Source organism: Jaculus jaculus, chromosome 3 (assembly GCF_020740685.1).
Source record: "Jaculus jaculus isolate mJacJac1 chromosome 3, mJacJac1.mat.Y.cur, whole genome shotgun sequence".
Classification (NCBI taxonomy): domain Eukaryota; kingdom Metazoa; phylum Chordata; class Mammalia; order Rodentia; family Dipodidae; genus Jaculus; species Jaculus jaculus.
Genome location: NC_059104.1, coordinates 96,781,473 through 96,809,102, shown reverse-complemented (window position 1 = coordinate 96,809,102; position 27,630 = coordinate 96,781,473). Strand labels below are relative to the sequence as shown.

At 51.7% G+C, this 27,630-nt stretch overlaps 1 protein-coding gene across 1 annotated transcript; it reads right to left on the bottom strand.

Moving 5' to 3' along the window:
• On the bottom strand, window positions 1–27,349 carry Tmprss13 (transmembrane serine protease 13). Its single transcript, XM_045146282.1, has 13 exons — window positions 27,263–27,349; window positions 16,667–16,946; window positions 15,553–15,657; window positions 12,379–12,501; window positions 10,953–11,082; window positions 8,493–8,585; window positions 7,727–7,770; window positions 6,386–6,548; window positions 5,381–5,553; window positions 1,863–1,961; window positions 1,062–1,204; window positions 760–912; window positions 1–133 (listed from the first exon to the last, which is right to left on the bottom strand). Exons 1-13 carry the CDS (start codon window positions 27,311–27,313, stop codon window positions 107–109), a joined length of 1,584 nt encoding a protein of 527 aa, XP_045002217.1. The 5' UTR covers window positions 27,314–27,349; the 3' UTR covers window positions 1–106.
• Window positions 27,350–27,630: the final 281 nt, after the last annotated feature.

Genomic DNA, 27,630 nt, shown 5'->3' with positions numbered 1-27,630 from the left:
TCCCACTCACACAGGCAGCAGCCAGTAGAGGTGGCAGGTGCCTGGTGACCATTGGCCCAGATGTTACAAAATCTTCACAGCAGCCAGTGCTATGAGGTGGAGCTGGTTAGGATTGCCGGAAGCGTACCTCACTCTGAGGAAGAGACCAAGAGATCAAGATGAAAGTGGGCAGGAAACACAGAAGTCCAAGGGTCAGAGAGTCTAGGACCTACCACCCAGCTTAGCTGAATGCCAGGCATTCCCTGGCACAGTCAGTCGGAGAAGAGACGAGCATGGGGATCTGGGGCAGTCTTCCACCCCACCCCCTTTGAGCTCTGCACTGTCCGTCCTTACCTACAGAGCAGGGGAGGGCTGGCCATAGCTTCCTGTTTTACAGCTATCCAAAGGAGGCTGAGGCAAGGTAGAGGCTGAGCTGGGTGGGCAGAATCGGGGACAGATCCCCATTTCCTGATGTTCAACTTTCTGTACTGGAGGGTAGCCTCCTAGCACACTCTAGTGGCCACCTCAGGTGCTTGCGTGATGTCACACCCCTGCCATTACTGGGCAAGGAGAAGGCTATCGGGGCTGGCACTTTGCTGAGGTCTACATTTCTTACACTCCTCTGGGCTCTGTTCTGTGCAGAGGAAAGGAGGGAAAGCAGTAGCTCTGGCTGACCCTGGCCTGACATCTGACCCTGCCTTGAGTATCTCCAGATGCCCAGACTGAGGTGGCCTCTGTCTGCATGCCATCCCTCTCCAGGCCTTTTTCCTGTGCCCTCACCTCCATCTTGCTGTAGATCCAGGGGAGGACTTCTGTCACTTTAGTGTACACGCCAGGTTTGTTTCTCTGGCCACAGCCTGTGCCCCAGCTGGTAACACCTGCCAAGTACCAGCGGTTGTTCTGCTCACAGACAAGAGGTCCCCCGCTGTCCCCCTGCCAGGAAGAACCAGCAAGTCAGTCAAGTAAGGAAGGCGATCCCTCCCAGCAAAGAGTGGATTCCCGATTATCAAGCCAATCCCGACACCCCAGCTTCTCCCCATACCCAAGCTCCTCGTACTGAACCCTATCCACCAAGGCCTTACCTGGCAGGAGTCCCTGCCTCCACGAAGGTCCCCAGCACACATCATCCTTGGGGTAAGGTAACTGTCATATACCAAGTAGTCATTGCATTTCTTGAAGTCAATGAGGTTGACCTGCACTTCCCGAAGGAAGGGGGATGTCTTCTCTTCAGGGAGGGGAAGGTGGGGAGGGAAAATGGGAAGCCAGTGAGACTATGGAGTACTTCATGGCCATCCAGCTGCATCCCTAGGGCCCATACTCAACCTCCTGGGAGAAGAGGACACCATGGCTATATCTGGACTTTCAGCCCAAAGGGACACTCCGTGACAGGACACCCATGACATGTGGGTGCACACACCCTCACAGGACTTAAAACAGAAACGTATCTGTACACAAACTTACAAGGTCACCAGGCTACCTAACCTTGCACACTTGAAGCATTAGCTCATCTGTCACTTCTCTTGTTTTCAGAAACTCTGTACTCAAATAAGGGCTGTATTGCTGGCCCATTTATATGTGGGCACACGTAGGGTTAAAGAAGTGACTCGCCCATAGTCACACAGCTAGTCAGTGGTAGAGGCAAAGTGGCAAGGCTTTGTAGAGACCCATCAGCTTTCCATCACTGGGAACCAAGGACAGTGTTGTCATACTGACTGTTGATATATACACAGGTCTCTGTTCATATATTCACACCCAGACCCATGAATCAACATGCCCTAATTCTTACCTAGCTAAAGCCTCGTGTGTATACCCAGATCCATGCCCCCCCCCACATACACCCATGTCCAAACACATGCACATACAGCCTGGTGACTGTCTCTCACCGTCTGTCTCCTTGGTCTTGCCAAAGCCTGTGATCCAGCAGGTCTCATTGAGGCTGAAGGTCTGACCATGCATTGGGAGGCAGGCAGGGTGGACATGAGCTGCAACAAGACCTCTGGGCATCAGTGAAGGCCCAAAGCTGGAGGTTTGGGTGGAGGTAGGGATGGAGGCAGGGACACTCAAGTTCTACGAGCCCTGTCCTTGCCCACTCAGTGGCTCTGAATTCTCAAGGGCCTTGGACTGACCAGGCAAGAAATTCAGTCACTTTACCTGAACTCCCTCAGGATGCTGCCAACATCCTCGAAGCCACTCTGGTTCTAATAACTGCCATGCAGACAGATGCCTGGCATGGAAGCTTGCTTGAGCCCAGCTGCTGCTGGGTAGAGGAGGGTCTCTCCCCAGCGAGAGTGGTGCTCCTGGCTGCACTTCTACCAGGCCTTTCCCTGATGGCATGGCCAGCAGCAGGCTAAGCACTAGGTGTTAGGCCTTGCTGTCTCACGGTGTGTGCCACCGGATCTAGGAGGGAACCTGTTGGCTGGCCAACACCCACGGCTCTCTTCCCAAATGTTCACCTAGCACAGAAAACCTTCTAAGCAAGAAGAGCATATCCCTGGAGGCCAAGCCCACAACCTCTGCCAGCCTGCTCCAACTTCTCAGAAGTTTCTAGAAGGTATTGCATATCACTTCCTAAGTTCCGTCTGTCAACACTACAGGAAGAAAGTATTAGTGGATAGAATTCTGCAGTGCTTTCAATCATTTGTTACATTCAATGCTGCATTCTGCACTTAGACCTGTGCCCCACACAGATGAGATGCTTAATGAATGAGGATGAGGAAGGGATTATGGTGACAGGGAGGAATGCAGGTTAAATTCTTTCATAAATTAAGGTTTAAATATTGGGTTTCTATCACATTTGTCTTTTTTCATTTTATTATTTTTGATAGTGAGAAAGAGGGGGACAGAAAGAGAGAATAGGCGCACCAGGGCCTTTCAGCTACTGTGACTGAACTCCAGGTGTGTGCGCCCCCTTGTGTTCATGTGCAACATTGTACACTCCTGTCGCTATGCAACTTGGCTATGTGGGACCTGGAAATTCGAACATGCATTCTCAGGCTTCGCAGACAAGTGCCTTAACTGCTAAACCATCTCTCCAGCCCCATATTTGTCTTTTAAAGAATAAACACACACACGAACACATGAAGGGACAGCTTCAATCAATAACAAAAATACAAACGATTTCTTTTCTATACCCATTTTTGAGATGCAGTCTTAACACAGAACGCTGTGTTCTGTAGGCTCATATTCTCTCTGCTTACGAGAGGTTTAAATTTATCTGAGTCTTCACAAGCTTTCCCAAAAAGGACTGTGACCTCAAGGTGCTTTGCTTTTAAAGCCAGTTTAAGAAAACCTGCTCTGATTTGCAAAGCAAAACTCAGGACACATGCTCTGGTCCCAGGGCTACATACATCTGAGCTCTGATCCTCAGAGTAAGGGTCTGTTTCTGCCCCAGGGCCCATCCAAGCCCGGAAAGGGACTTCCTGCCACAGCCTGAAAAGCCTCTACAATAGTTTAAGACCTTTCATTTTGCTTTAGAAATTACTTTGTTTGAGAATCCAAAACAACGGCAAAGGATAGACAGATGTGAGGAGAGACATGGATGTCTTACAGTCAAATGGAGTCTGGTTTGTACAAGGCTAAGGAGACCTGGTCTGGCCACGTGACTGCCCATCTCCTTGTGTGTGTGTATGTGTAAGTGATGGGGCAAGGGACTGTCGGAGCCCTTCCGCTTGGTGTCATACTCCATAGATAAGACTGGGTGGGTGTGGCCAGAGTGGAAGCTTCAGGCCAGCCCCACACATCAGAGCTCTGCCCTGGGCTCCTCCTCCTCACCCCACTCTGATGAGCTAACTGCTCTGACTCATGACAGATACCGCCTCCATAGTGGCTGTGTCAGGAAACACCAGCTTACAGGCTTAGAGCTCCAGAATGGCTGGACTAACCAGACAGCCATTCAAGGCTCCTAAAAATTCCAGTCCTCCAAAAGAGATGTGCCTATTCTCCCACCACTGGTTCATGGCCCAGACCCCATTCCTCAGACTATATCCTGAAGCCCCCTTCACCTGCCTTCACTTGTTCTTTTAGAACCCACCTGAGCTATGCTTTTTCAGGGCAGTGCCCCCCCCAGCCTGCTAACGCTGATGATGTGCCCCATCTGCGCTGCCACAGCTCACCCTGCTACCCCAGCATGGCATCACTGGCCTCTTCCAGTGGTCTTGGTACGTGCCACCCATTTCGTCCTAGTTGCATGGACCATGTGGCAGACACACGGGCGTAAGTGAGCACATGAGCAAGTGAAGGAGGGAGCGGAGAATTCTTTGACGTTGCTCGTTCCCAGCGATCGGGGAACTTCTGTGGCATTTCTGTTGTCCCATTTGGTTCTTTGCTCCAGTGTCACAGCAGTCACTTAAATGTGTGCTCGGCTCACATCCCTACTGCACTGTGCTTAATTTGTTGGCCTACAACCAAAAGGGAAGGGTCCTGCTGCTGCCTGACCCCCGTCCTAGAGCTGACACCTATTACTTGTGACCGCAAGTAATTACCTCTCTCGAAAGTCCCACTTCCTCAAATGTCAAATAAAGGTAATAATGTGTTCTGCTCCATGAGGCCGGCCGGAAAGAATACGTGCGGTCATGTATGTCAAATGCGTGTCTCGTGCGTTACAGTTTAGATGTAAAACGCCCTCCACAGGGTCAAGTGTTTGAGTCATTGCCACTGGGGGCCCTGTTTGCTGTCGTGGGAGGCTATGCAACTTCAGGAGAGGCTCCTCAGTGCAGGCAGCAGCTCTCTGGGCATGGACCTTGATGTTTATAGCTCAGCCCTGTTTCCTATTCTCCCCCTGCTTCCGGGTCTGCCCAGATGTGAACAAGCAGCTTCCTACAGCCTTGAAGCTGCCGGCCGCCATGCCTCTTTCCCTCCCATAACGGACCGCCTCCCCTCAAGCCCTGAACCAAAATAAATCCTTCTGCCCTTAAATTGCTTTTGTCAGATATTCTGTCACAACAAGGAGAAAAGTAATCAACCCACAGCCCCTGGCCTGCTAAGAACTCGCTGACTACTAGTGAGATAATTTAACCTCTCTCTAATAGGGTCTTATGTAGACTAGGTGGAACTGTTATGTAGCTGAGGCTGGCCTTGAGCTCTTGGTCTTCCTATCTCCCCTCCCCAGTGCTGGAATTACAGGTATGTGTCACCACGCCCACTTCAATCTGTTTATATTGACTACAGCCAGCATCTAAGTGCTAGCTCTTTGACCAGTTTGGTATGTCGTTAGGGTGACAGCTGTATGCAACCCTTGGGCTTCAGTTTCCCTACTTGTGAAATAAAAGCTCTCCATGTAGCGATCTCTAAGAGTTACTGACTTCTGCTATGATGAGGATCGGGGACCCCTGGGGTAGGTCAACAGGAAGAAGCTCCCAAGTCCAAGGGTGATGAAAAAGGAGACGAAGTACAGGTCACTCACCGGACAGGGTCAGGGGCTTGGAAAGCCGCATTAGGGCGATGTCGTAGTCATCCTGCTCATCAGTGTAGTTGCTGTTGATGATGATCTGGGAGATGGAGGCAGCCTCAGGCAGCTGGTGCAGGTTACTGGTGCCTGCATACACCTTCCAGCCCTCCAGGATCTTCTCCCGGGTCCTGTAAGAGCCACAAGAGAGCAAGGTCCAGTAATGCTCCTAGCAGAGGTTGATGGCAGCAACTGCGACCCCACAGGGAGTCATAGCAGGAGCCCTGGTGTGGAGACCGGAGGATGGATAAAATGGCATCTCTGGAGGAGCTCGCTATCTTATGGAGTCAGGTCATTGCCCCCTGCTCTCCAAAACTGTTCTGAACCTTACAGAGTAATCAAGAGGAAGGAATGAGTAGATCTTGTGTGATGTTCACTGTGCCCTACCCCACTGCTTCAGGCTGTGTGCCACCAAGGATGGGATCCGTGGAGTGGACAGATGGCTGCAGCCATGGAGATTTAGGCAGGGTAAGGTGACCTGCTAAAATTCATTACTTGGGGAAACCAGTGCACATGAGGTCTGGGCTGTGAGCTCCTAAAAGCACAAGACTGGCTGAAGACTCTCAGAGGTTAATTGCACTGCCTCCTGAAGTCCTTGTCCTTCAAGTCCAGAGACACTTTTCCTGATTCTCAGGCCCTTCTGCTGTTGGTTCTGGCTGCGGAAATTGGCAACAAGCCTGGAGTTGCTTCATCTTACCTGCTCTCCAGATTCTGAAGACACTCTTCCTGCCTGCCTCATTCTTCCTAGGGGCCACCAGCGACACTTTTCATCCTTGAGCCTAGCTCAGAACCTAACCTCCATTCACACTTGCATGACTCCCCCAAACCACAGCAGCAGTTGCCTGGCCCATGGAGACCAGGCTCACACGAGAGACCTCCTCCATGGAGAGGCCAGTCTGAAATCAGGTCTTCTTGGTCCATAATCCCCAGTGGCATTTAATCAAAGGTCTCTTGGGCACTTACACAAAGAAGCAGTGGGCAGCTGTGAGCACCCACTGAGCATCGATGAGTGTGCCCCCGCAGATGTGGGTGGTGCCAAAGTGCAGGCTGACTTGCCAAGGCCACTTACTCTCTGAGGTCAGGGCTCCTCCCACGATCCGCCCGGTCATGGCTCTCAGGCCACAATCTGGGGAAAAGTGAAGACAAACCCTGAAGCTTGCTTCTCTCAGAGCCTCGGCCACCTCCCCAGGCCCTGAGCAGGCTTGGGCAGCCCCATTTTGAAGGCCATTGTCCTGAAGGCACAGCTATTTCCTGTCCAAGTAGAAATAACACAAGGTGGACTTAGCCTTCTGGGGTCATCCAGTAAGAAGTTTGATCCCAGGCAGGGTCCACTTTACTGCCATTCATTCATCCATTTATTCTTTCATCAGCCTGGCAAATGCTTGCTCAGTGCTTAACGCTTGGGCACACTGTTAGCTTATAGGATGAGTCCCGGGGCTTGTGGTCAGACGCTCAGCAATGAAGACGGATTTTAGCATGACTCTAAATTGGCAAGCCCTATGATGGCATGCTCTCATTTCAAAACAAGGAGGTAAGCATCCTAGGATGCATGGGTAGGCTGTGCCACATGGTGACCAAACAGGTCATGCACTTCGGCTGTTAACCTTTCCTCTCAAGGGAGCATCTCCAAGCATGTTCTAGAGCAAGTCACACCCTGCAGTCTGTATCAGGAGGGCAGCCCTTGGGGTCTTTCCTGCTTGAGGGGTGAGAGGCTGAGGAGCCAAAGTTGCTCTGCATGGGTGGGCACTGCCCCCGTTGCACTGCCAGCATGCTCCACAGCCCCACAGAGAACACAGAGCTTGTGGAATGGCTCACAGCCAAAGCCTAGCTCCTCACCTGCCTGGATTCTGAACTTAGGTCAGAGAGATATTTTGGTCTCTTTGGTAAGACGACACCAATGCCTTCCAGGGCTGTGGCAGGCCCTGTATGCTATCGATTTCATGAAGACATAGGCATGGTGCCCCACTCCCCAGCCCGGTCCTGTGCACACGTGCTCAGGGATTGCTGGCTCTGGAGAGGCATCTTGGTCTAGTTCCTTCTGTTGACACAGAACTCTGTGCTGGTCTACACTTACTTGCCTCCTCCTCTAGTTCTCAACCCCGCCCAGAGTCCAGGAGACCTGAACAGTCTTCCCAGGAATGACAGGTTGCTGGGCTAAGCTTCAGCCAGTCAGGAGAACTCTAGCTGTCCCAGTGCCTGATAACTCCCCTCCCACCTGACCCAGCCACTGCCCCCCACAAATGCTTCGCCCTTCTGTCTCCCCCTTCCTACCCCTCCCCACGACCCAGAAGAGGAGCATCTTACGGGAACACTGGAGTGAGATATACCGCTGGGAAGGACACTCAGACCTGCAGGGGGAAACACAGAGGTGGGAAAAGGGTCCAGTGACTGCCTTCTCTTCCTGGAAGCCTTCCCAAGTGACCTCTGCTCAGATCCTGTCCCATGTTCAGGGAAGTCTCCCTTGGCATGAGAAGTGAAAAGTCAGCCCTTCCTTCTAATGGGATCTTTCCCCTTCCAGTGTGCTCTCCATGAGTGGGGCTGTCTCCGAGCAAACTATCACCACTATCATCCCCTCCCCCACCCCAGTATTCTTATCATGGATTACACATATTGGCTAGATCAGTTTTCTTTGAACCTAGGACTTCATGCTTTCAGTATCTTTCTACAGCTAAGCAGGTCTTAGCAAGCCACTGATATTTTCCCTACTCAGTGGCACCTTACTGAATAGGGACACTACTCAATACAGCATGCAGAATATGAAGCCCAAAGCAGAGATAGATATCCCTCCCCTCGGCTTCTTCTCTCTCCTCCCGACCCACAAGGTAAGAACCCTAGCTGGAGGAGTGTCCTCAACTTCCATCGGTGAGGCTGGGACAAGGAGGGTCTGGCAGGGCAATGACAGGAGGCCAGGAGGCCCCGGAAGGGGATGAGCCTTTTCAGATGGCTGTCCTGTGCTCTGACCACTTGCATCTGTCAGTCTCCTGCTCCTTTCCCCGCTCCAGACCCAGCAGTAGAGCTCCCTTCCCACCCCGAGTCCACTCCGCAGGGCCCCAAGGTCATCCCATCACACCTGCGGAGACTCTCCTGAATGGTGGAGTTGTATTTGGAGACCGAAAAGCTGTTGGTCAAGTCTCTGAGGGCGACCTCGGTTGTCCGGTAAGCACTGCAAGAAGGAGGGGAAGAAGACTGAGCCCCCTGCAGGCGGGACAGCCTCATGCCTCAGCCAGGCAGATGGTAATGACATGATGGTGGCCACTCATCTATGCGGCAGTCAAGGCCCGGCCCCATCCACAGGCTCCGGTCCCCTCCTGCCACCAGCCCTGTGAATAGCCCAGTAGCTCTCCAGCATGGTCCTCCTCGGCCAGCATCAGCGTTACCCGGTTAGAAATGCACATTCTGGCGTCCTAGCCCAGATTGCTCGGAGGGACACTCAGCAGCTGGTGTTTTATATATGCATGCTCGACTCTGAGAAACGTCTCTCCATTGCCCAGCAGCATCAGCACCACCCAGACCCACTGACTACAAGTCTGCGCACCCAAGGCCTCAGGTAACGGATTGGGTTAGCACAGTGGCAACCCTGGGAGCATTGTGCCTTCAAGTCACCTGGAGTGTTTACTACCCAGGTTCTAAGTCCTAATCCTAGACATTCAGATTCAAGGTGTGCGTTCACAAGCACCCCAGATGACTCAGGTGTATTCCACTCTCTGCGTGATACCTGTGTCCATTTCTAGAATGCACTATGCCCTTCCATGACACAGAGTCTTTGCAAATGCCATGCCTCTACCCTGGCACATTGGGCATCTTCATTATGTGCCAGTAGAACTCCACACATCCTTCGTGTGGGATTTGGGGTTAAGCCTTTTCCACCCATGCCGTACTAGAGGGTCCTCACAGGTAAAGCCCTGTCTTATTCCTTTATGTCCAGGTATCACGTAGTCTCCTTAATGGTCAGTGAATGTTCTTTGAGTGAATAATACTGAATTAGCTGATTGCTAAACGGGGTTGGATTTGAAGAAGACCCACAGCTCACGGACAAAAGCTGCCCATGGATCACAGATCTTCATGCACTAGAACTCTGAGGCTGGTGGGGCAAAGAACTAGCTCCAAGTCTTAGTCCTAGTCCTGGCTCTTCTTTCTGTAGAGAATCCTAAACCCTACCACCTCACATATACCAATGAACCCTCAAATTACTCAGCTTAAGAACTCAGAGCAGGGCTAGAGAGATGGCTTAGCAGTTAAGATGCTTGCCTGAAAAGCCAAAGGGCCCAGGTTCAATTCCCCAGTACCCACATAAGCCAGATGCACAAGGGGGCACATGAGTCTGGAGTTTATTTGCAGTGGCTGGAAGCCTTGGTGTATCCATTCTCTCTCTCTGCTAGCAAATAACTAAATAAGATAGTTTATAAAAAAAAAAAAAAAAAAGAACTTAGATTAAGCGCTAGAGAGATGGTTTGGCAGTTAAGGCGCTTGCCTATGGGGCCGAAGGAACCATGTTCAACTTTCCAGATCCCACATTAGCCAGACGCACAAAGATGAGGTAAGTGCGAGGCTGCACATGTCCACTAGGTGGTGCAAGCACCTAGAGTTCGATTGCAGTGGCTGGGCCCAGGCACACCAATTATCTCTCTAAAATGATAATAATAGTAATAATAATAAAAACAGGGCTGGAGGGATGGCTTAGCAGTTAAGGTGTTTACCCACAAAGCCAAAGGACACAGGTTCAACTCCCTGGGACCCATGTTAGCCAGATGCACAAGAGGGCACACACATCTGGAGTTCGTCTGCAGTGGCTGGAGGCCCTGACGTGCCCATTCTCTCTCTCTCTAATGGATAAATATAAAATATTTTTAAAAAACCAGAACTTCAAGCCAGAGTGTGGATGGAGGCACCACTTAGCTCATAGATGAGAGGCCCCAGGAAGGTCACTGTTCACCCTGCCCCACCCTCCAGCATTGGCTTCACAGTGTAAGATCTATAAAGCCAAAGTTTCCTAGGACTTGGCCAGGCCATGCTGGCCCCCACCTCGTTGCTCATTCTATGTGGTCTAGCCCAGGGTACAAATGCTATGGCTCAATGTCCACAAAGGGCTTTGTGCAGCAAAGCTTCTAGAGCCCAAACACCGGCCCACCTCACAAGACTACGTGGTAACTACTCAGTGTGGTAACGGGCACGTGTGCTTTCATATAAAGAGCTCTAGAGAAAATGGCACTACCTCAAGTCTCCAAGAAAACAGCTGACACCACACTCAGCAGATCCCAGCTCACCATGATTACAGATATCCTGAGCCCTGAGCCAGTGAGGTCAGCCTTGGTTCCCAGGATTTTCTTTTCTCTCTTCTCTTTCATTTCCTTTCATGTTTTTCCCTTTTCCTTATCCCTCACTCCATTCTTGCCTTTCTTCATTGTGTTTTGGGTCTCTCTTTGTAGCCCTAGCTGGCCTCATGCTGCCTCAGCCTCCCATGGTACCAGCAATGTGCCTAGGCAAAGAGCATGAGCCCAGGATCCCTGAACCGGAATCCTCTGAGGCTTACCTGTCAAATCCCAGCTGCTGGCAGGTCCTCTTGGAGTCTGTGTCATTCCAGCTGCTGCTGCAGATGGGAAGCCACTCCCCCGAGGACCCGGAGTACACCTTTAGCAGAGACTTCTCCCAGTCAAACCTCACTTTGGGGTAGGAAAGGGCAGAAGAGGCCTCAGTACCTCAGAAGCCTTGAGATCTTGGGGATGAGCTGGGGAAGGCTCTGGGAAGCTCTTGTCCTGGATGGAGCTCCTGGGAGAGGTCCAGGAGAGCCACCCAAACAGTGATGGCCAAAAGTTCATGGTGCTCAGAAAGCACAGAGCCAAGGCCAGGAGCTGGAGCAGGTCCCAGGGGGCATTACTGGGAGAGAAGCATGCACCACTAAGAGGTCACCTGACAGCATGGTGGCCCACCCAAAGGAGGAGATGACAAGGGGCATAGTAAGACGAACAGTCTGAGCGCATGCTCAAGGCTGGGTCTCAGTCACAGATGGGTATAGCCTTGGGCACGATGTATAAATGCAGATGTGAAATGGGCAGGACGCATTCACGAACCACCAGGACCAAACCTCAAACATGTCTCTGCGCTTGTCTAGGACATCAAGAAACCTCAAGAGTGGCAAGTCATAGGACCCCTTCTAGACACAGAGGAAGGGCCCTGAAAGAGATCGGAGACTCCTAACCGCCTGCAGGCAAAACTCTTCTGCTTTTCCCAATGTGGCAGTTGAGGGCTGCCAGATTTTGTTTTAGTGCCACCACTAAATGTTATATCCATTCACTTTAAAAATTAGGAAGCTAGCCGGGCGTGGTGGCGCACGCCTTTAATCCCAGCACTCGGGAGGCAGAGGTAGGAGGATCACCGTGAGTTCAAGGCCACCCTGAGACTACAGAGTTAATTCCAGGTCAGCCTGAGCCAGAGTGAGACCCTACCTTGAAAAAAAAAAAAAAAATTAGGAAGCTGAAGCCCAAAGAAGGCAGGTGACTTTTCCAAGTTACATAACAGCCAAAGTCAGGTTTGAAAACCACGTCTGGGGGCTGGAGAGATGGCTCAGTGATTAAGACGCTTGCCTGCAAAGCCTAAGAACTCATGTTCAAGTCTCCAGGTCCCACATAGCCAGATGCACAGTGACACAAGTGTGCAATGTTGCACCTACACACAGGGGTGAACATGTCTGGAGCTTGTTTGCAGTGGCTGAAGGCCCTGGCACGCCTATTATCTCTCTTGCTCTCTCTGCCTTTCTCTCTCTCTCAAAAAAAATCATGTTGGCTGTAACTCAAACCCAGGTCTTCTGATTTTCTTTTCCTTGCCTCCCATCCGTTTCAACTTACGGTACTGTTTGTGGTCACCAGAATGCACGCGTGGGCACACACACACACACACACACACACACACGCTTACACATTCCTTATGCACACACACTCCCCAGTGTCTGTCCTCCTTACCACAGCCCAGCTCATCACTCTTCAGCTTGCAGTCCACTATGCCATCACAGCGAACCGCGTGCCTGGGGCAGCTCTCTACGGGCTCCTTGTATTTGATCCCCGTGTGGCCTCGCCAGAAGTAAACTGGGAAACGAAAATAGCAGGCGGCAGCGTCAATGCCAGCACCAGCTCCCGAGAGACAAGACTCTTAGTAGCCCCAAGGCCCTGCGGATTCAGACAGCAACCTGCAATCCCTCTTGGACTCTGGGACTCTCCTCCCCAATCTGTATGGAGAGAAAGGCTGCTCAGGAATGCTCTAGAATGTTTCAGGGCCTCCAGGGCAGCCTCAGGCAGATTTGAGCAGCAGATCTGAGCAGCTAGCCACCTAGAGAGAGAAAGAAAGAGAGCGAGGGAGGAAGGCAGGGTGAGAGAAACAAAGACAGAGATAGAGACAAGAAGAGAAACGGAGGTAGAATCTAGTTGGGAGTTTCCCTACTCTATATGCTGGCGCAGGTGACACTGGAGAAACGTCCTCCTCCAGCATCCCAGAATCCCCTCTCAGGATCACTCTGGCAGCCCCTTTTCTCTATGCTCCACAGGGTCATAGCAGAGAAATTTCTACCCTCATTCGCACGCATGTGGAGAGACCATGTGGTCTGTTTCCTCCAGGGCTGCTGGGCTGCCAGCCTCCGTGGCCCCTGGGCTTTGCTTCTTCCTCCCTAAACAAGGGCTTTCTCTAGACTCACTTCTGTCCTCCCCTCCCTCACTGCTTCTCCTTATGCCTTTTCATGTCTTCCCACTCAGTGAGCATCTCTAATTGGCCAATTCACGACCTCCTCTGTCTCTGACATCAATCGCTTTCCAAAACAGAACTGTTGTCCCTACTGCAAGGAGACACCTCCCAATGCTCCACCAACCTGTGACCAAACACCTCACAAGGCCTCCCTGCCTCAGCTGTCTCCTGGACCCCAACCCCACATTCTTCCACTGCCCCCCGTGTTCTCTGTCACTCAGGGCAAAAATTCTTCCCCCTACCGGCACCATCTGGATGACAACACACACCCCATCTCTTGGTCTAGTTCCTTCTCTCCATTTCCTGTCCACCTCTCTTTCCAAGCTCTGAACGAGGAATCCCTAGGGAGCCCTGGGTGTCCCCCTTCTCAGTGCTCAGGAAGCTGCACATCATGGGGCTACCATGGCGTATTGTGAAGAGAGCGCTGGGAAGGGATCAGGAGGCTCTTGTCCTCCCCACACCATGCAGCTGCTCAGAAACCTATATGGGCTGGCCTGGCCTGGAGGCCCCCAGCCTCCATGAAGGAGCAGTGGGCACTTCAAGAAATGTTGGGCTGGAGAGATGGCTTAGCGGTTAAGCGCTTGCCTGTGAAGCCTAAGGACCCCGGTTCGAGGCTTGGTTCCCCAGGTCCCACGTTAGCCAGATGCACAAGGGGGCGCACGCGTCTGGAGTTTGTTTGCAGAGGCTGGAAGCCCTGGCGCGCCCATTCTCTCTCTCTCCCTCTATCTGTCTTTCTCTCTGTGTCTGTCGCGCTCAAATAAATAAATTAATTAATTAAAAAAAAAAAAAAGAAATGCAACAGAACCAGGCCAGGAGCTTTAATGCTACCTGGTGAGCCTGTCCTTGGGTGTCTCATGTCCCACCCATGGGCCATTCCCACTTCTCTCAGGCAGCAGGCTACCCCGGAGGCCATTCATTCTTTGTGACAGTGACTCCACCGCCTGGTCAGCAGGTGGGTGAAACTCAGGCTCCGTTTCAACCAGTCATCCAAACTTGAAGCAGGGCTGTGATGTTGGTAGAAATATGTGGTGCTAAGCTCTGAGCAGCAAGTGCCCTCTTCCTTCAATACCCTTATCACCAGAAGGTTCCATGCACCCCTCCACCCTCCTTTCAGTCCCTCCTGCTGTCTCTTTTACAAAATCCTTTCTTCTCTGTCTGGCACTTAAAACTCTCTGCCTCGTGGCCTGGCCTGACCTCACGGAGCCAGTAAGTAGATGGCTCCCAAACCCCCAAAAATGTGTCTTCTTTCTGGCAGGTGGTTTCTTCCCCTCTCCCCCATGCTGCTTGCTTGCCCGCCCCACCCCTGCATATTACTGGCACATACTCATCTGCTCTGATGTCCAGGCCAGGCGTGACTGCTCTCCTGTCTTCCAGACCTTGTCTGAGCCTGCACCCTAGCCCAGGCCACCTATTGCTCATAGTTACCCTCAAGTCCCCTAGCCTGGCTTATTTCTTCTAGCGTTGTTCCTTGGGAGCTGATGGCCTCCCTGGGGACATGATAGTATGCTGGGCTCTCCCCTTCCCTCCCTCCTAAGTCACGCCTCTCTTGGAGGCTTGGCTTCCAGCAGACTGCCAAGCAGAGCCTAGGGCATGTCCCAGGTATCTTTTCCAAAGGGAAAAAAATGAGGGCTCTGAATCCCCAAGTACCCCTTGGAGGCTTTTTCCAGTGCTTTACGGCTTGTTTGATTTCATAGCTAGCATTTCCAGAGTGAGATTTTGTTCCAGGCATCGTGCCCTCATCCCACATAGCACACCTAGCTTGGGGAAGGTAGGATGAAATCTTATGGGCTTATGGTAAGATGAGTAAATGAATGTACCTCATTCGTCAGAAGATGTGGAAATGGTTAACGAATGCCCCAGTGAGTCACTCAGAAAGCAGCAACACCAGTAGATTCAAACCCTGGCTCCTGTGACATCCCATACTCTTGTTATTATTATTATTATTGTGTGCATGTGTGTTTGTATGTGTGTGGACCTGCATGTGGAGGCCAGCGATCCATGTCAGCTATCTCTCTCAGTAGCTAGTTTTTATTGTTGAGATAGGGTCTCTCCCTGAACCTAGAACTCACTGATTCAACTAGACTAGCTAGCCAGAAAACCCTAGGGATCCTGCTGTCTCCACTTCTCCGTGCTGGGATTATATGCACTCACCATTATGCCTGGATTTTCACATTGGTAAACTCAAGTCCATATGATTGCAGGCCAAGCACTTTAACCCACTGAGCCATCTCCCCAACCCACATCCTGTCCTCAACCCAGTCACCTGTAAGGGCCTTGATGTCCCATGGTCCAATGGCCCTGTGCAGACATGGGGTTCCCTGTTCTTTCTGTGTGCCCCCATACCGAGTCCCATTCTACTGAGCAATGACCAGATCCCACCCTTCTCCCTCTGTTCAACTCACAGAGAAGGATGAGCGCGATCACAAGGCCAATGAGAATGAGGACGCACCCGATCAGTGGCAGCTGCCTCTGGGTCTCTTGCCAGGAGAACTTGGGCAGGCTGAGACCTAAAAGCAGGGCAGCAGGGGAGAGAAGTTGCACATGGGAAGGGAGGGCAAGGCGCTAGACTGATCCATAAGGGCCCTGCTAGGACCTCTGCAGCCCAGACTAAGGCTCCACCCCGTGGCCCAGTATCCATCCATCCACTCACTGCTCTGGGGCAGTCAGGAGCTGTGCATATGTGCTTACACTTCATTCTCACAGCGCCTGTGAGCTACGTGTTAGTAAGCCCGTTTTATAGGTGGGGAGAGTGAGTCTGGTGGAAATGAAATAACTTGTCTAAGGTTACTCAGCTAGTGAGTGGCAGAGCAGAGATTCAAATACAAATACACTCTGATCCCAAAATCCATCTCATGGAAGTGCCTCGCCCATCTTGGAGAGGGCATGACTGGGATGGGCCCTAAGTCCTGAATGCTCCTTTATAGAAACCAACCAGGCCTGCCTAGGTATGCAAGCCACTGTCTAGATGAGTAGAAGGAGTTTCCTGAAGGGCAGAGTCAGTACTAAAGGCCTATTGGCCTCGTATCTTCCTGGCTGCTGAACTAGGCATCGCAGCTTGGAAGCTGGGGAGAAGGTGCCTGCTTGGTCAGAATTCCTCCCTTTCCTCCTCCACCCACAGGTGGGCATACTGATCATGGCCTGGCTCCTCCACAGACCCCAATCTCCCCAGAAGACACACAGGACAGCCCAAGGAGTGGGTCCTCGAATCCAGCCGGGAACCCTTGCTCTTGAAATCAATCAGCGCTCTGTGCGGGGTGGAGCAGCCTCCAGTGTTATACACTCTTCCTTGGCCCTGGCTCCTGCCCTCCTCCCTTCTTTGCCATTAACTTTCCGCTGTCTGGAGTTTTCATGTCATCGTTCTTTTCTGCCCTCACCTCCCCAGGGCCCTCTCATCCCACCCCAGCCATCCCTCCATGTCATTACCCAGGGGCATGAGCAACAGCGTCACTTGAGATCTCCCCCTTTACACATGAACATTGCTCTGTTCCTCTGTCCTCCCCACAGCACCCCTCTTACCTGGGCTCTCCGTCGTGGCCCTAGTGGCTGGTGCCGATCTGGCTGGAGATGTCCGGACAGGGACAGTCCCCACTGGTGTTGCTCTAACAAGGTACACTCTGCTTGGAGAGGATGTTATGGAGGCTGACCTGGCAGACGATGACCTGCCCAGTGATGACCTGGAAGGGGACACCTGGGCTGAAGATGTCCTGGCTGGAGATGCCTGGGTTGGGGCTGTCCTTGCTGGGGATGTCCTTGCTGGGGACGCCTGGGCTGGAGATGTCCTTGCTGGGGAAGCATTCTGCAAACAGAGTGAAGGACATCATCCCAAACCTGCTTCCCACCAGCTCACCCCAGCTATGGGTCCTGCTGCACAGCATAACTGCTCTGGGGTCAGCAACTGGGGGGAACACAAGGAAGGGTCAAGAAGAAGGTGACAAAGAACAGAATGAAAGTTCAAAGTCCGCTGCTACCCTTCCCCACACTGCCCTCCAGTGACCTGCAGAGGGCAGCGAGCCATGTGTTTTGGGTGGGGAGCCACCTGCTCAGGCTAAGTGCGGCAAGTTCTAAGGGGCTTCTGGGCCATTCCCTGACTCAGAAATGACAGCAATAAGCCCTCTGCAGGGAAGGAAGCCGCCCTCTGCCCTCTGCACTTCAACCCCCTCATCCCCACCCAATTCTTTCATGCACATGCTGCGGGTGTTGCGGTATAAAATGTTGCTGGAACTCTGATCTCTTGTCCCTAAAGCATGAGGAATACTGCTTAAGGAAAGCCCTGATTGCCATGCACCCGTCATTCTCAATAATACTGCAATACTGGCACACACTCCTGAATGTGTCACGTACACACACACACACACACACACACACACAACAACAACAACAACAACAACAACAATCAGGGAAATGGGAAAGGCAAGAGGCGAAGGTGTGACTGCACCTGGCTTGGACAGGAGATCTTTCACCTTGCCCAGCTATAGCTGAAGGGATTGATTGATTTATATTAACCTCGATAATTTACATGTACAGAGGACTTAATGTGCTCTAAGTACTGTGTGTGAATTAACTCATTTAATCCTCTTACCAATTCCATGAGGTGGGGAGCATTATCGTACCAATTTTGCACAGGGGGAGAGAGGTGAGTTCTCAGAGCTAGTGGGGAGCAGTCAGGATTTGAGCCAGGCTCCTGGAGTGCCTGTGGCTGCTGCATGAGAGAAGGCGGATACTCCTTTCAGGAGACCTCAAGCCTCTGGGGACCAAATCTGGGAAAAGGGTCCTAGGAACATTGGAAGTGCATGACCGACCCCAGCTTCCTGCCCATCAGACTAGATCTTTCCTGCCTCCCTCGTGACCCTTACAGAGTTCTCTTTGACTTTCTGCCATCTCTGCGTCTTGAGCCCCATTCTGAGTCCCCAGAGTGGGAACTGGCCCAGCCCAAGGGCAGCATTGACCTTTATTGTAATGTCTGCTGGGGAAGGGGGGTTGCTCAGGAGGGCAGCTGTCCCGGGAGGCAGCAGGAACTGTGGATGCCATGGGAGGAAGCAGCCTGCACCCAGGGAGCTCAGGCTGCGCTGTGGCATTCTGCTCCTCTTTGGACCTGTTTCTATCCCTCACCAGCCACTGTGCTTGAACGTATTCAACACAAGTACAAGGAGCATTTAAAGTCCCTCTCAGGAGAACACACAACCCAAGTCCACTCCACCATCCCCACCTGGCAGGATTTGGGGGTTTGCTGTGCGTGTGCATGCGTGTGTGTGTGTGTGTGTGTGTGTGTGTGTGTGTGCGTGTTTCTGTGTGTGCACATGGCTAGAGGTTGACATCAGGTATCTTCCTCAACTGCTCTCTGTATTAGTTATGTTCTCATCGCTATGAACAAATACCTGGAGAGATGGCTTAGCAGTTAAGGCACTTGCCTGAGAAACCTAAAGACCCATGTTTGACTCTCCAGATCCCACTTAAGCCAGACGCACAAGGTAAGGCAAACGCAAGGTTGCACATGCCCACTAGGTGGCAAAAGCATCTTGGACTTCTATTGCAGTGGCTGAGACTCTGGTGTGCCAATTCTCTCTCAAATAAATTTTGTAGTTAAAAAAAAAAAAAACCTGATCAGAAACAACTTGAGGAGGGAAAAGTTTAATTCAGTTCACAGTGTTGAGGGGAAGTTTTGTGGTGGGGGAGGATTCATGGCAGGAGTAGGAAGCTGGCTTGTTACATTGATGGATAAGAAACAGAGAATGAACAGCAAGTGAGGCCAGGCTATACAACCTTAAGGCCCACTGTCCAGGGCGATCCTCATCTCGCAATGGCTCTACAACCTTCCCAAACAGCACCACCAGCTGGCGTCCGAGTGTTCAAACACATGAGCCTATGGGGGACGTTTCATGTTCAGAGTACACTTTCCATCCCTTTGTTCGTTGAAACAAGGTTTCTTGCTGAACCTGGAGCTCACTGACATGTCTAGACTAGCTGGCCAGTAAACCCCGAGACTCCTCCTGATCCCCCTCCGCCTCTCCAGCACTGCACTTACAGGTGTGTGTCTGGCTTTCACATGAGTGTTGGGGGTCTGAAGGCAGACCCCCATGCTTGCTCCGAAAGCGCTTTGCCCACTGAGTCAGCTCCTCAGCTCCGTGGATTTTTGCTTTTTCAATTCTCTCTTCTGTTAATCAGAGGTAATTGGTTTAGTCATGCCCTCATTCTTCTTGGGACTAGAGGATGGATTGAAAGAAGATTCTGGAGTTTCTGGTCACACTTGAGGCAGAGACCAGAACATCTCCTCCTTAGAGCTGCTGGAGTCCATTAGGGAATGGAGAAAGAATGTTTACAGCCTGGCGTAGGGACACACCTGAGTGTGTTAGGGATGTGAAGGCAGCTGCTTCTGTTGCTGACACAGCCAGCCTGAAGCTGAAGCTGCCCTTTCAAAGCCACTGAAGAGCCGAGACACCCGTAAGACAGGCAGGATCATCTCTGAACGTGCAGGGAGGCTGGGGACAAGGAGAGGAGGCCCTAAAACATCTCTGTGTTTAAGGTTGCTGGGCATTGACTCCAGCACCCTGAGCATGCTAGGCAAGTGCTCTATCACTGCGACCGGGGACAGCACTGGCTTTGAAGTCAGGCAGCCCTGGGTCCCAACCCTGGGCCTATCATTTATTTAGCAGCAGTGTGACCTGGAGCACCCACTGAGTTACCCAAGTCTTTAGCCTCATCTGTCAAACATGACTAGCACTCCTTAGGAGGATCCTTGTCATCACCTGAATCCCAGAAGCTGCCAAGGAAATGGCTGGTTCCCCGCCCCTTGCCTTACCACACGAGTACCAAGCAGGCTGTGGTTCAAAAGCCACGGGCCATGGCTAAAGGAGTTGAATGGTGGGGTAAAGTCATCGTGGGGAGAAAAGAGAGCGCTATACAAAACCTCTTCAGTGAGAGCAATGGGCCCCAGCCATGTAAGGCCCTGAGTGGCCTTTCTACCAGTGGTGGCCTATTCCTGTCAGGCCTGGCATTCTAGACCTGGTGTCCTTCCTTGTAAGTGCACATCATAAATCTTCCCCAACACCAGGGGGACATCCTTGGACCTGATACTCATGGCTCACATGTATATGTCGCATTAGAATCTACCATAAACCTTCACATCTGTCCTCCTGAGGTCCTGACCTCACCCTGAGAAGTTGGTAATTCTAGAAGCCTGTTTCCCAGAGAAGGAAGCAAAGACTCAGAGCTGGATTCTTAGAACCACAGGGTCAGGATTCCAACCTTGGTCTCTCTGAATCTGAGTTTCCTGTGGAAGGAGGCAAGAGGCGAGCCCCTGGTACAGTCCGCTCCCTGAACATGGGCACAGGGCACTTATCGCGCATTTAGGAACTGGTGACCGCAGCCTTTCAGGGTTCGGGCGCCATGGGGAGCTGGGATGTCGCCCAGGGAGTTCTTGTAGGGTCTTGTGGCACTTTTTGGTGTGAACCATGGTTGCGCCCTGCAGCCTGTCAGAATGGATGGAGCCTTGTGACTCGAAGCTGCAGCAGCCATAGAGAAACTATGCCAGAATTCAGCGGTGTGGTACAGACGCAAGACTTCCTCTTTACATCCTGGCTACTTCATCTGTAAGGTCTGGATGGACACTCATCCTCCTGGTGCCAATGCAGTCGTAGATGGAATGAGCAAAGTTACATGCACACGATGCAGGCTGCAGCAACAGCAACTGTGATAGTGGGTCTGTTTGTTGCAGAATGTTTGGCTAAAAGGAGAAGGATCTTGAATAGCCTTTTTTTGAATAGGACTGCACCCTAGCTGGGTTTCTTTGGGCAAGTAATAGTTCCAGCCACAGCCAGTTTGCACATGTGCAAGACAGGGCTATCCTGACCTCCTTCCCAAGATAATGGGGGTCTACACGAATGAGTCTGGCCTACACACACGTGTCAAGATGTGATAAAAATAACAACCCGTCTACCTTTTACTTGGGCTCATGTCAACCTCGTACCAGCTCTTTGCAATCAGCGTGGTTAGCTCTACTTTACAGATACAGAACTGAAGTTCAGGGAGGTTACGAATATGACCCAGTTTCCATGGTAACTAAGGGACAGGACTTGGGTTCTAACTAGACTGCTTGGAGCAAGTACGGGTGAAACCAGTCATGTCACAAAATGTCCAGGGCAGGCTCCTTCACCTCTCCATGATTTGTGAGGCATTAAAACCCATTGTTTTCATTTGATTCTCACAAGGAGTCTATCGAGCCAGGTGAGAGGCAAAACTAACTATTCCCACTTTATTTAAGGACCTGGGGCAGATACAGACTCCACAGTGGGCCTACCCAAGATCCCTAAGCTAAGAAACTCTGTCAAGGACTCTGGCTGACTCCATCTGAACTTAATCCTCTGATCCTGGCCTCTCATCAGGGCAGAAAGAATAGGACCAGGAAGGACACTGGTACAGAGAGAGTGGAGAGGGTCACAGAGAGGTCCGGAGGGCCATAGGAGGGAAGGTTGGAGTGGTATGAATGGGGAAGACTTGTGAAGTTGGAACAGGAAGGAAGTTAAACAGAAACTGACAATGAGTTGGTGACAAGAAGCCCTGGGGGGGGGGGGCACAACAAATAATGTTGGAAGGGAGTGGCCTTGATTTGAAGGGCATACGGCCCTGGTCTCTGTAGAGCCAGCGCTGTTATCAGAGCCAAGGGAAACATAGATAGTGTGGGCGTCTCAGATCTAGGCAAGAGGATCCCCAGACAGATCTGAATGAGAAGCGTGATGGGAACTATGAATCCTACAGGGATGTCAGAAGGGAAGGTCAGCCCCATCACCAGGGAATCTCAGTGACCAGAGTGAAGACATCACTCACCCCCTGACTCTGGATTGTAACCCGAACTTCACGAATGTTAGAAAGCATTCCCGGCATCCTTACTACCAAGGGCCATCAGAATGTGAGGGCCCACCGCCATCTCTCGTTAGGCATTTCCTGGCCTGCTTCCCAACCTGCTGGAAGTGCTTCCCGATATCCAACCGGCTACAGAACTAACTCATTTCCTCCCCTTTGTCCTCAGAAAGCAGATGCCACTCCCCCACCCACCTGGAGGGAGGCTTGATGTGACTCCACGGAGCGCATGCTCTGAGCAGGTAGGGATGGAGAAGGGAAATAAATGACTTCTTGTCCAAGGTCCCCAAGAATGAGAGGCAGAGCCAGAATGAGAGCCCAGACCTCCCAATTCTGCCCTTTGCCAGTGATCACAAACCCCAGCAAGGGATGACCATGTTGATCCCTGACTTTCCACAGCCTCCGGAAGATTAGAGGCTCTGCAGAGAAGGTGACCAGAGCTGAGCAGAGTATCTGAGTGGCTCTGGCCATTTCCCACCACTCACTGTTTCTTGGCCCTGCCTCTCCTCTCCATACCTGCGATGGTCCTTTGGGGTAACTCGATGTGTGACCCTTCCCAGGCCATGAAACTGGCTGGACACCAGCAGCCGCTGCTCCTGGCCGTGTAGCAGCAGTTCTAGGGGTTCTTAGAGCATCCGGGACCCTTAGAGATCCTGGGGCAGAGGCAGTACAGGGCCAATGGAAGACAGCAAGGGCAAGCCAAAGAAAAGCTCTGAGGCTCTTTGCAAACATTCCCCTGGCCAGGACTCCAATAGACATACTATTCCCACTTCACAGACTGCCATGAAGGCGTGAAACATTAGTGGGCTCTGTCCAAAGTTCTGGATAGCAGAACAGACTGAAGACTCCTGCATTGTGTTTCATTTCTTAGCTCCTAGGGTTGGAGTTGGCACTCCTGGGTGTTGGGAGCATTTTCTGTGATTTTCTATCAAGATTTCACCCCTTGGGTCCTTACCTGATGGGGGATGGGAGTTAGTTCAGGAGTCCCTAAGAGTGTCCTTCCTTTGGCCTCCCTGGGTCCCCCGTTGGGCCAGAGCACAGAGGGACGCCATGGGGGAGAAGAGTCTCCCCTGGCTGTGACATCACAGCTGGCTGGTGGGGGTGCTTCATCCGAGTGGTAAAGTTATGGGCTGAGCCCCCAGCTCTGCAGCCCCAAGCAGAATGCATAAAGGGCCCCACATAAGCACTCCTTCCAGACCCAGGGGCTGCAGCTGGGACGGGTCACTGTCCTCTCCCAAGACTGATCCATGGGACTCCTTCAGTTCCAGTGTGAGTCCCCTCCTGAGGACACCGCCTCATAAAGCCACCACCCTAGAGGCAGACGGAGATGGAAAGACTGAAACTAAATGTCCAACACCTTTAGATTCGTCAAGGGGCAAGGAAGGCCCAGAAAGAATGTGGGACATACCCAAGGTCACAGGGCTAATTGTGTTGTGGGATGGGGTAGCAACACAAGCCTGAACCCCTGGCTCCATCCCTGGGATGGTTGTCTACTGCTGTGTTCTCCACTGCCTGCCTCTTACCACCCTCCAATGAGAAGGATCTATCCTTAGACTGGGACCCTGTGGCATGCCTCTCTCCCAGTGACCCTGAGCAGCAAAGACTGTCAGATGGGTGCGTGGAGGCAGAACCACAGCCAGAGTCCAGGGCAAGGCAGGAAGACATGGCCCAGGCCTCACCAGAAGCTTCACTGATTTGCTGTGCTTGATGTGTTTTTGTTTTTGTTTGTTTGAGACAGTTTTGCTATGTAACCTAACCTAGCCTCAAACTCCTAATCCTCCTGCCTCTGGCTCCTAAGTGCTGGGTAAAGACATGCACCACCATGCCAGCCCAGGAGCTCCCTTTGACAGAGTCTAAATTATTTTTCCCTTGTATATGGGAAACTTGGGGAGGCCAGAGGCTGCCATATAGGCAAGTTCCCCACTACAACCTCCACAAACATAGACACAGATTCCCGGAGCTCATGGCCAAAAAGTTCAGGAGCCACAGCAGCCCCATGGGAAGCACTAGGGGGATTGCTTCTGCTTCTAGCCAGCTAGTGTGTGGCGACAGTCACATGTCCCCCCAGCTCTTGGCTCCTTCATGCATAAACTGAAGGGCTTAACAGCCAGCCATTTTCCAAGGGGTTCCACGGGGCATGAGGGTCCCATGGAGAAAATGAACCAGCTGTGGAAGCTGTCCCCCTGACCCCACTTCAGACAAAAGCCCACTTTCCAATTTTATTCAGTAACCTCTACCGAAAATTGCATTTGAACAAAAGAGGTAGCTGCTACAGGAATTTGAAAATGACCTCTTTGGGTGAATATTCAAGTTGTTTCAGTTTAATAGGTCTCTTGACACAGGAAAGAGACTGAGAGATGGAGCCAGATCAGACTTAGGACATCTCCTTGTTTACTTCCACATTCATTCATTCGTTCATGGAAAACTCTAAAAACACTGGGCTATTCCACTATCCCTAAGCAAAGTGCATTTCCTGCCTTGGCTTCCACCTGTGTCTAAGGCTGCTCTCTCTGCAGGTGCTGATGTGGTAACAGTGCAGAGCAGGTGCCCAGCGGGTCCCCTGGGCCGCCCATAGCCGAGGAACCAGCTGCCAGCTGAATGCTCTGTGGTGTTCTGCCACCTGCCCACCTGGCCAGGCACCTTCCACCCCCAGTGTTGCTCTACGAGGAGGAAGCTGTGTTGCCAAAACAAGACACTTAAGCTAAATGGCCACTGTTACATCAACCAGCCTTCCCGCCCAGCACTCAGCCTGGAGTCCCATACATACACCCCCACACTTTGAGCTGTCACAGAGGACGAAGCAAGCAGGTACACTGTGCTCACGCCAGTACCAGCGGGGAACAGAAGTCCCAGGTGTGGGGCGGGTCCTTAAGGGGGAAGGCTGGCTGGTTCTGGAAAATGCCTGCACTTTGAGGCTGTGGAATGACAAGGAGCCCTGAGTGTAGAGGTGTGCCAGGCCCCTGGGCAGGCTGTGCTTCCTGGCGAGGCCCAGGTCTCACACAACCACAAGTGTCTGCATCTCAGGCTGATAGATAGCCAGCTCCACAATAGGGATGCCCAGCATGAGAAAATTGGTTCTATGAAGCAAGCACCCCTGCTTATGAATGGGCCTCCTGTGGTCCGTTAGTAAAACTGCCCTTCTCTAAGCATTCAGAAAATGTGACCCATGTGGCAAGAGCCCCAAATGGTCATATTTTGGCAAGAATAATGCACAGATCGAATCCACAAGTGCACACTTGCAATTCCATTCTGGATCGTTCCAGTGACTGTCATGGAAACAGAAAGAGATCTCAGAGGCCATTTGTCCCAACTTCTTCTTTGGTAGGTGGGGAAGCTGGGGCATGGAGAGGAGGAGATATTTGTCCTTGTTTGCAGCACTAGACCCCTGATGATGATGATGGCGATGGGAGTGATTGTGATGCTAAACCCACGTGACGTGATATATCTGCATCTCTTTCTAAGTCCACGGGATGCTATTCTAGAAGAGCCTTATGATGTGAAAGACTTCAAGACTTCTCAAAGTGGGTGCTGTTATTGATCTATTTTATGGAAGAAGACATTAAGGTGCAGGATGGTTAAACAATTGCCCACCAAGGGCCCAAACTCTGTCAGCTCTTTCTCCACGACAGCACAGCAGGCAGTTTTCCTTTTAGTTTTAAGACAAAGTCTCACCTTCTGCCATCACTCACTCCGTTTTAATAAATCTGATGCAGACAGGATTGGGGGCCACCTTTAGCATTCCTTAGCCCACCCCCAGGATCACCATCTGGGTGATTTCATCTGAAGCAAGGGGACAAGTTGAAGAATTCTAAATAATGAGATGGCTCTGTTCTTTCATTTTGAGAGCAGTTTAGACAGTCTCCCTTCCAGAATGATTCTGGGGCCTACCAGACCTTTGACAATTCATATGTCAGTGGTAGCCCTCATTTTTTCCCTTCAGAAGAGAAAAGTCTCCTCCCCACCCTGTGTCCCTTTAGCAACTTTGCAGGTTGGTCCTGACTCTGGGGAGTTGAGCTCCCTTGATGGACATCACCCCTGCCACCCTCACAGCAGGTCCACATCAGTCTCCAAATGGAGCACACCATCCTTTAGATAGGTTAGTCCTTCTCTTTAGGTCTAGAAACCAACAAGTTTAGGCTCCCAGCAAGCCCCCAAGGAAGATGTCCCATGGTTGAAACCATGAGTCACTTGTCATTCTGCTCTATGCAACCCCCTTTCTATTCACCAGAGGTTTCCAGTGACCCTCTAGGGCCTAAGGTGTAAGACCTTGGTGACATGCAGACATAAGCCAAAGGGACCTGAGTAGAAGGCAAGGGAGGCAGCCTGGGAAAGACGAGTCAAGAGAAGGCTAAATGAACAGTGGGAGAAATGAGAGTAAAGATGGAAGCAATGTGCTGGCAGTTCAGCATAGAGCACAGGCCACCTGCAGGCTAGAACACAAAATGGGCTCCATCTTCTCAAACCCAGGGCTTGTCCATCCATCCTTTTCAGAGTTCCAGATTCTACCATGTCAACAAAGTACAAAGAAATGGAGAGGAGTAGAAAACAAGATGTAAGAAATGAAAACACACAGGGGTCTTCCGGAAGAAAAGAAAGCCAAGGCTCGTTGACTGAAACCTTGGGAAAACTCATGTGTCCACAGCTAGTTCCACACAGGGCAGCCCAGCTGCTCTCCACCACTGACAAGAGCAGCAGGAAAGGGAAGGAGCCTGAAATGCACCAGTCAGTCATAGTCAGTCAGACATAGGTAAGCACACCCCAAACATGGGGGTTAGGGAGCCCCCAAATAAGTGACCAAAGGTAGTTGAAAATCCCTCCTGACAATCTTAGATATACATAGAAAAATCACATTTTTCTGGGAAGGTTTAAGAGTCTACCTAGGGACTGAGATAAGGTGACCTTGAAAATGAGTAAATGGTTTTGATTCTCAGACCAGCAAAAACCAAGTTAGACTCTCAGCCAGAAAAGCTGAAGCCCCAACGGCACTTATCAGGGTGCTCATGGGCCACAGGAGCTCGCTGTAGGCCTCAGTCACAAGCCTGGGGGCCTTGTTGAACAAACCCCACATTCCCTCAGCTTCTCCACCAAGGCTCCTTCCGAGGAGGCGGAGAATCGAAGTCCAGGTGCCTTCCAAGCAGAAGAGGCACATTCAGTTTTCCCCAGCCCGGGCCAGGCCGAGTGGAGGCAGTGCCCCACCTGGCCCCAGCCCTTGCCTGCTCCTCAGTGTGCTGGAAGGATCCAGCTCAAGCAAGCACTCACCCCACGGTTGTCCCTGTCCATGGTCTGGAGGGATGAGGCTTCCTGGCTCATCTGATGTCGAGGGGAAGAGCCATGTTGGCCCGTGGCTTCCAGGGCATGTGGAGAAAAGGAGGTGGAGGGCCAAGGGCCATCCCCCACCAGGATGGGGCGGGGATGTGTGAGGTAATCCCCAGTATAAACAACTCAGAACTTGCCAGACCTGTCTCTCCGCCCCATCCAAGTTACTCAGCGAATATGGGAGTGTGAAGCTACCTGGGCTTCAGAAACTGCCTGCAAGGGAACCTCTGTGGGGGGTCCTCTCAACTGCCCCTTTAGGGGTGCCTCTGAGAGAAACCCAGGAACCCTAAAGGCCCTGTGGGGATGACTAG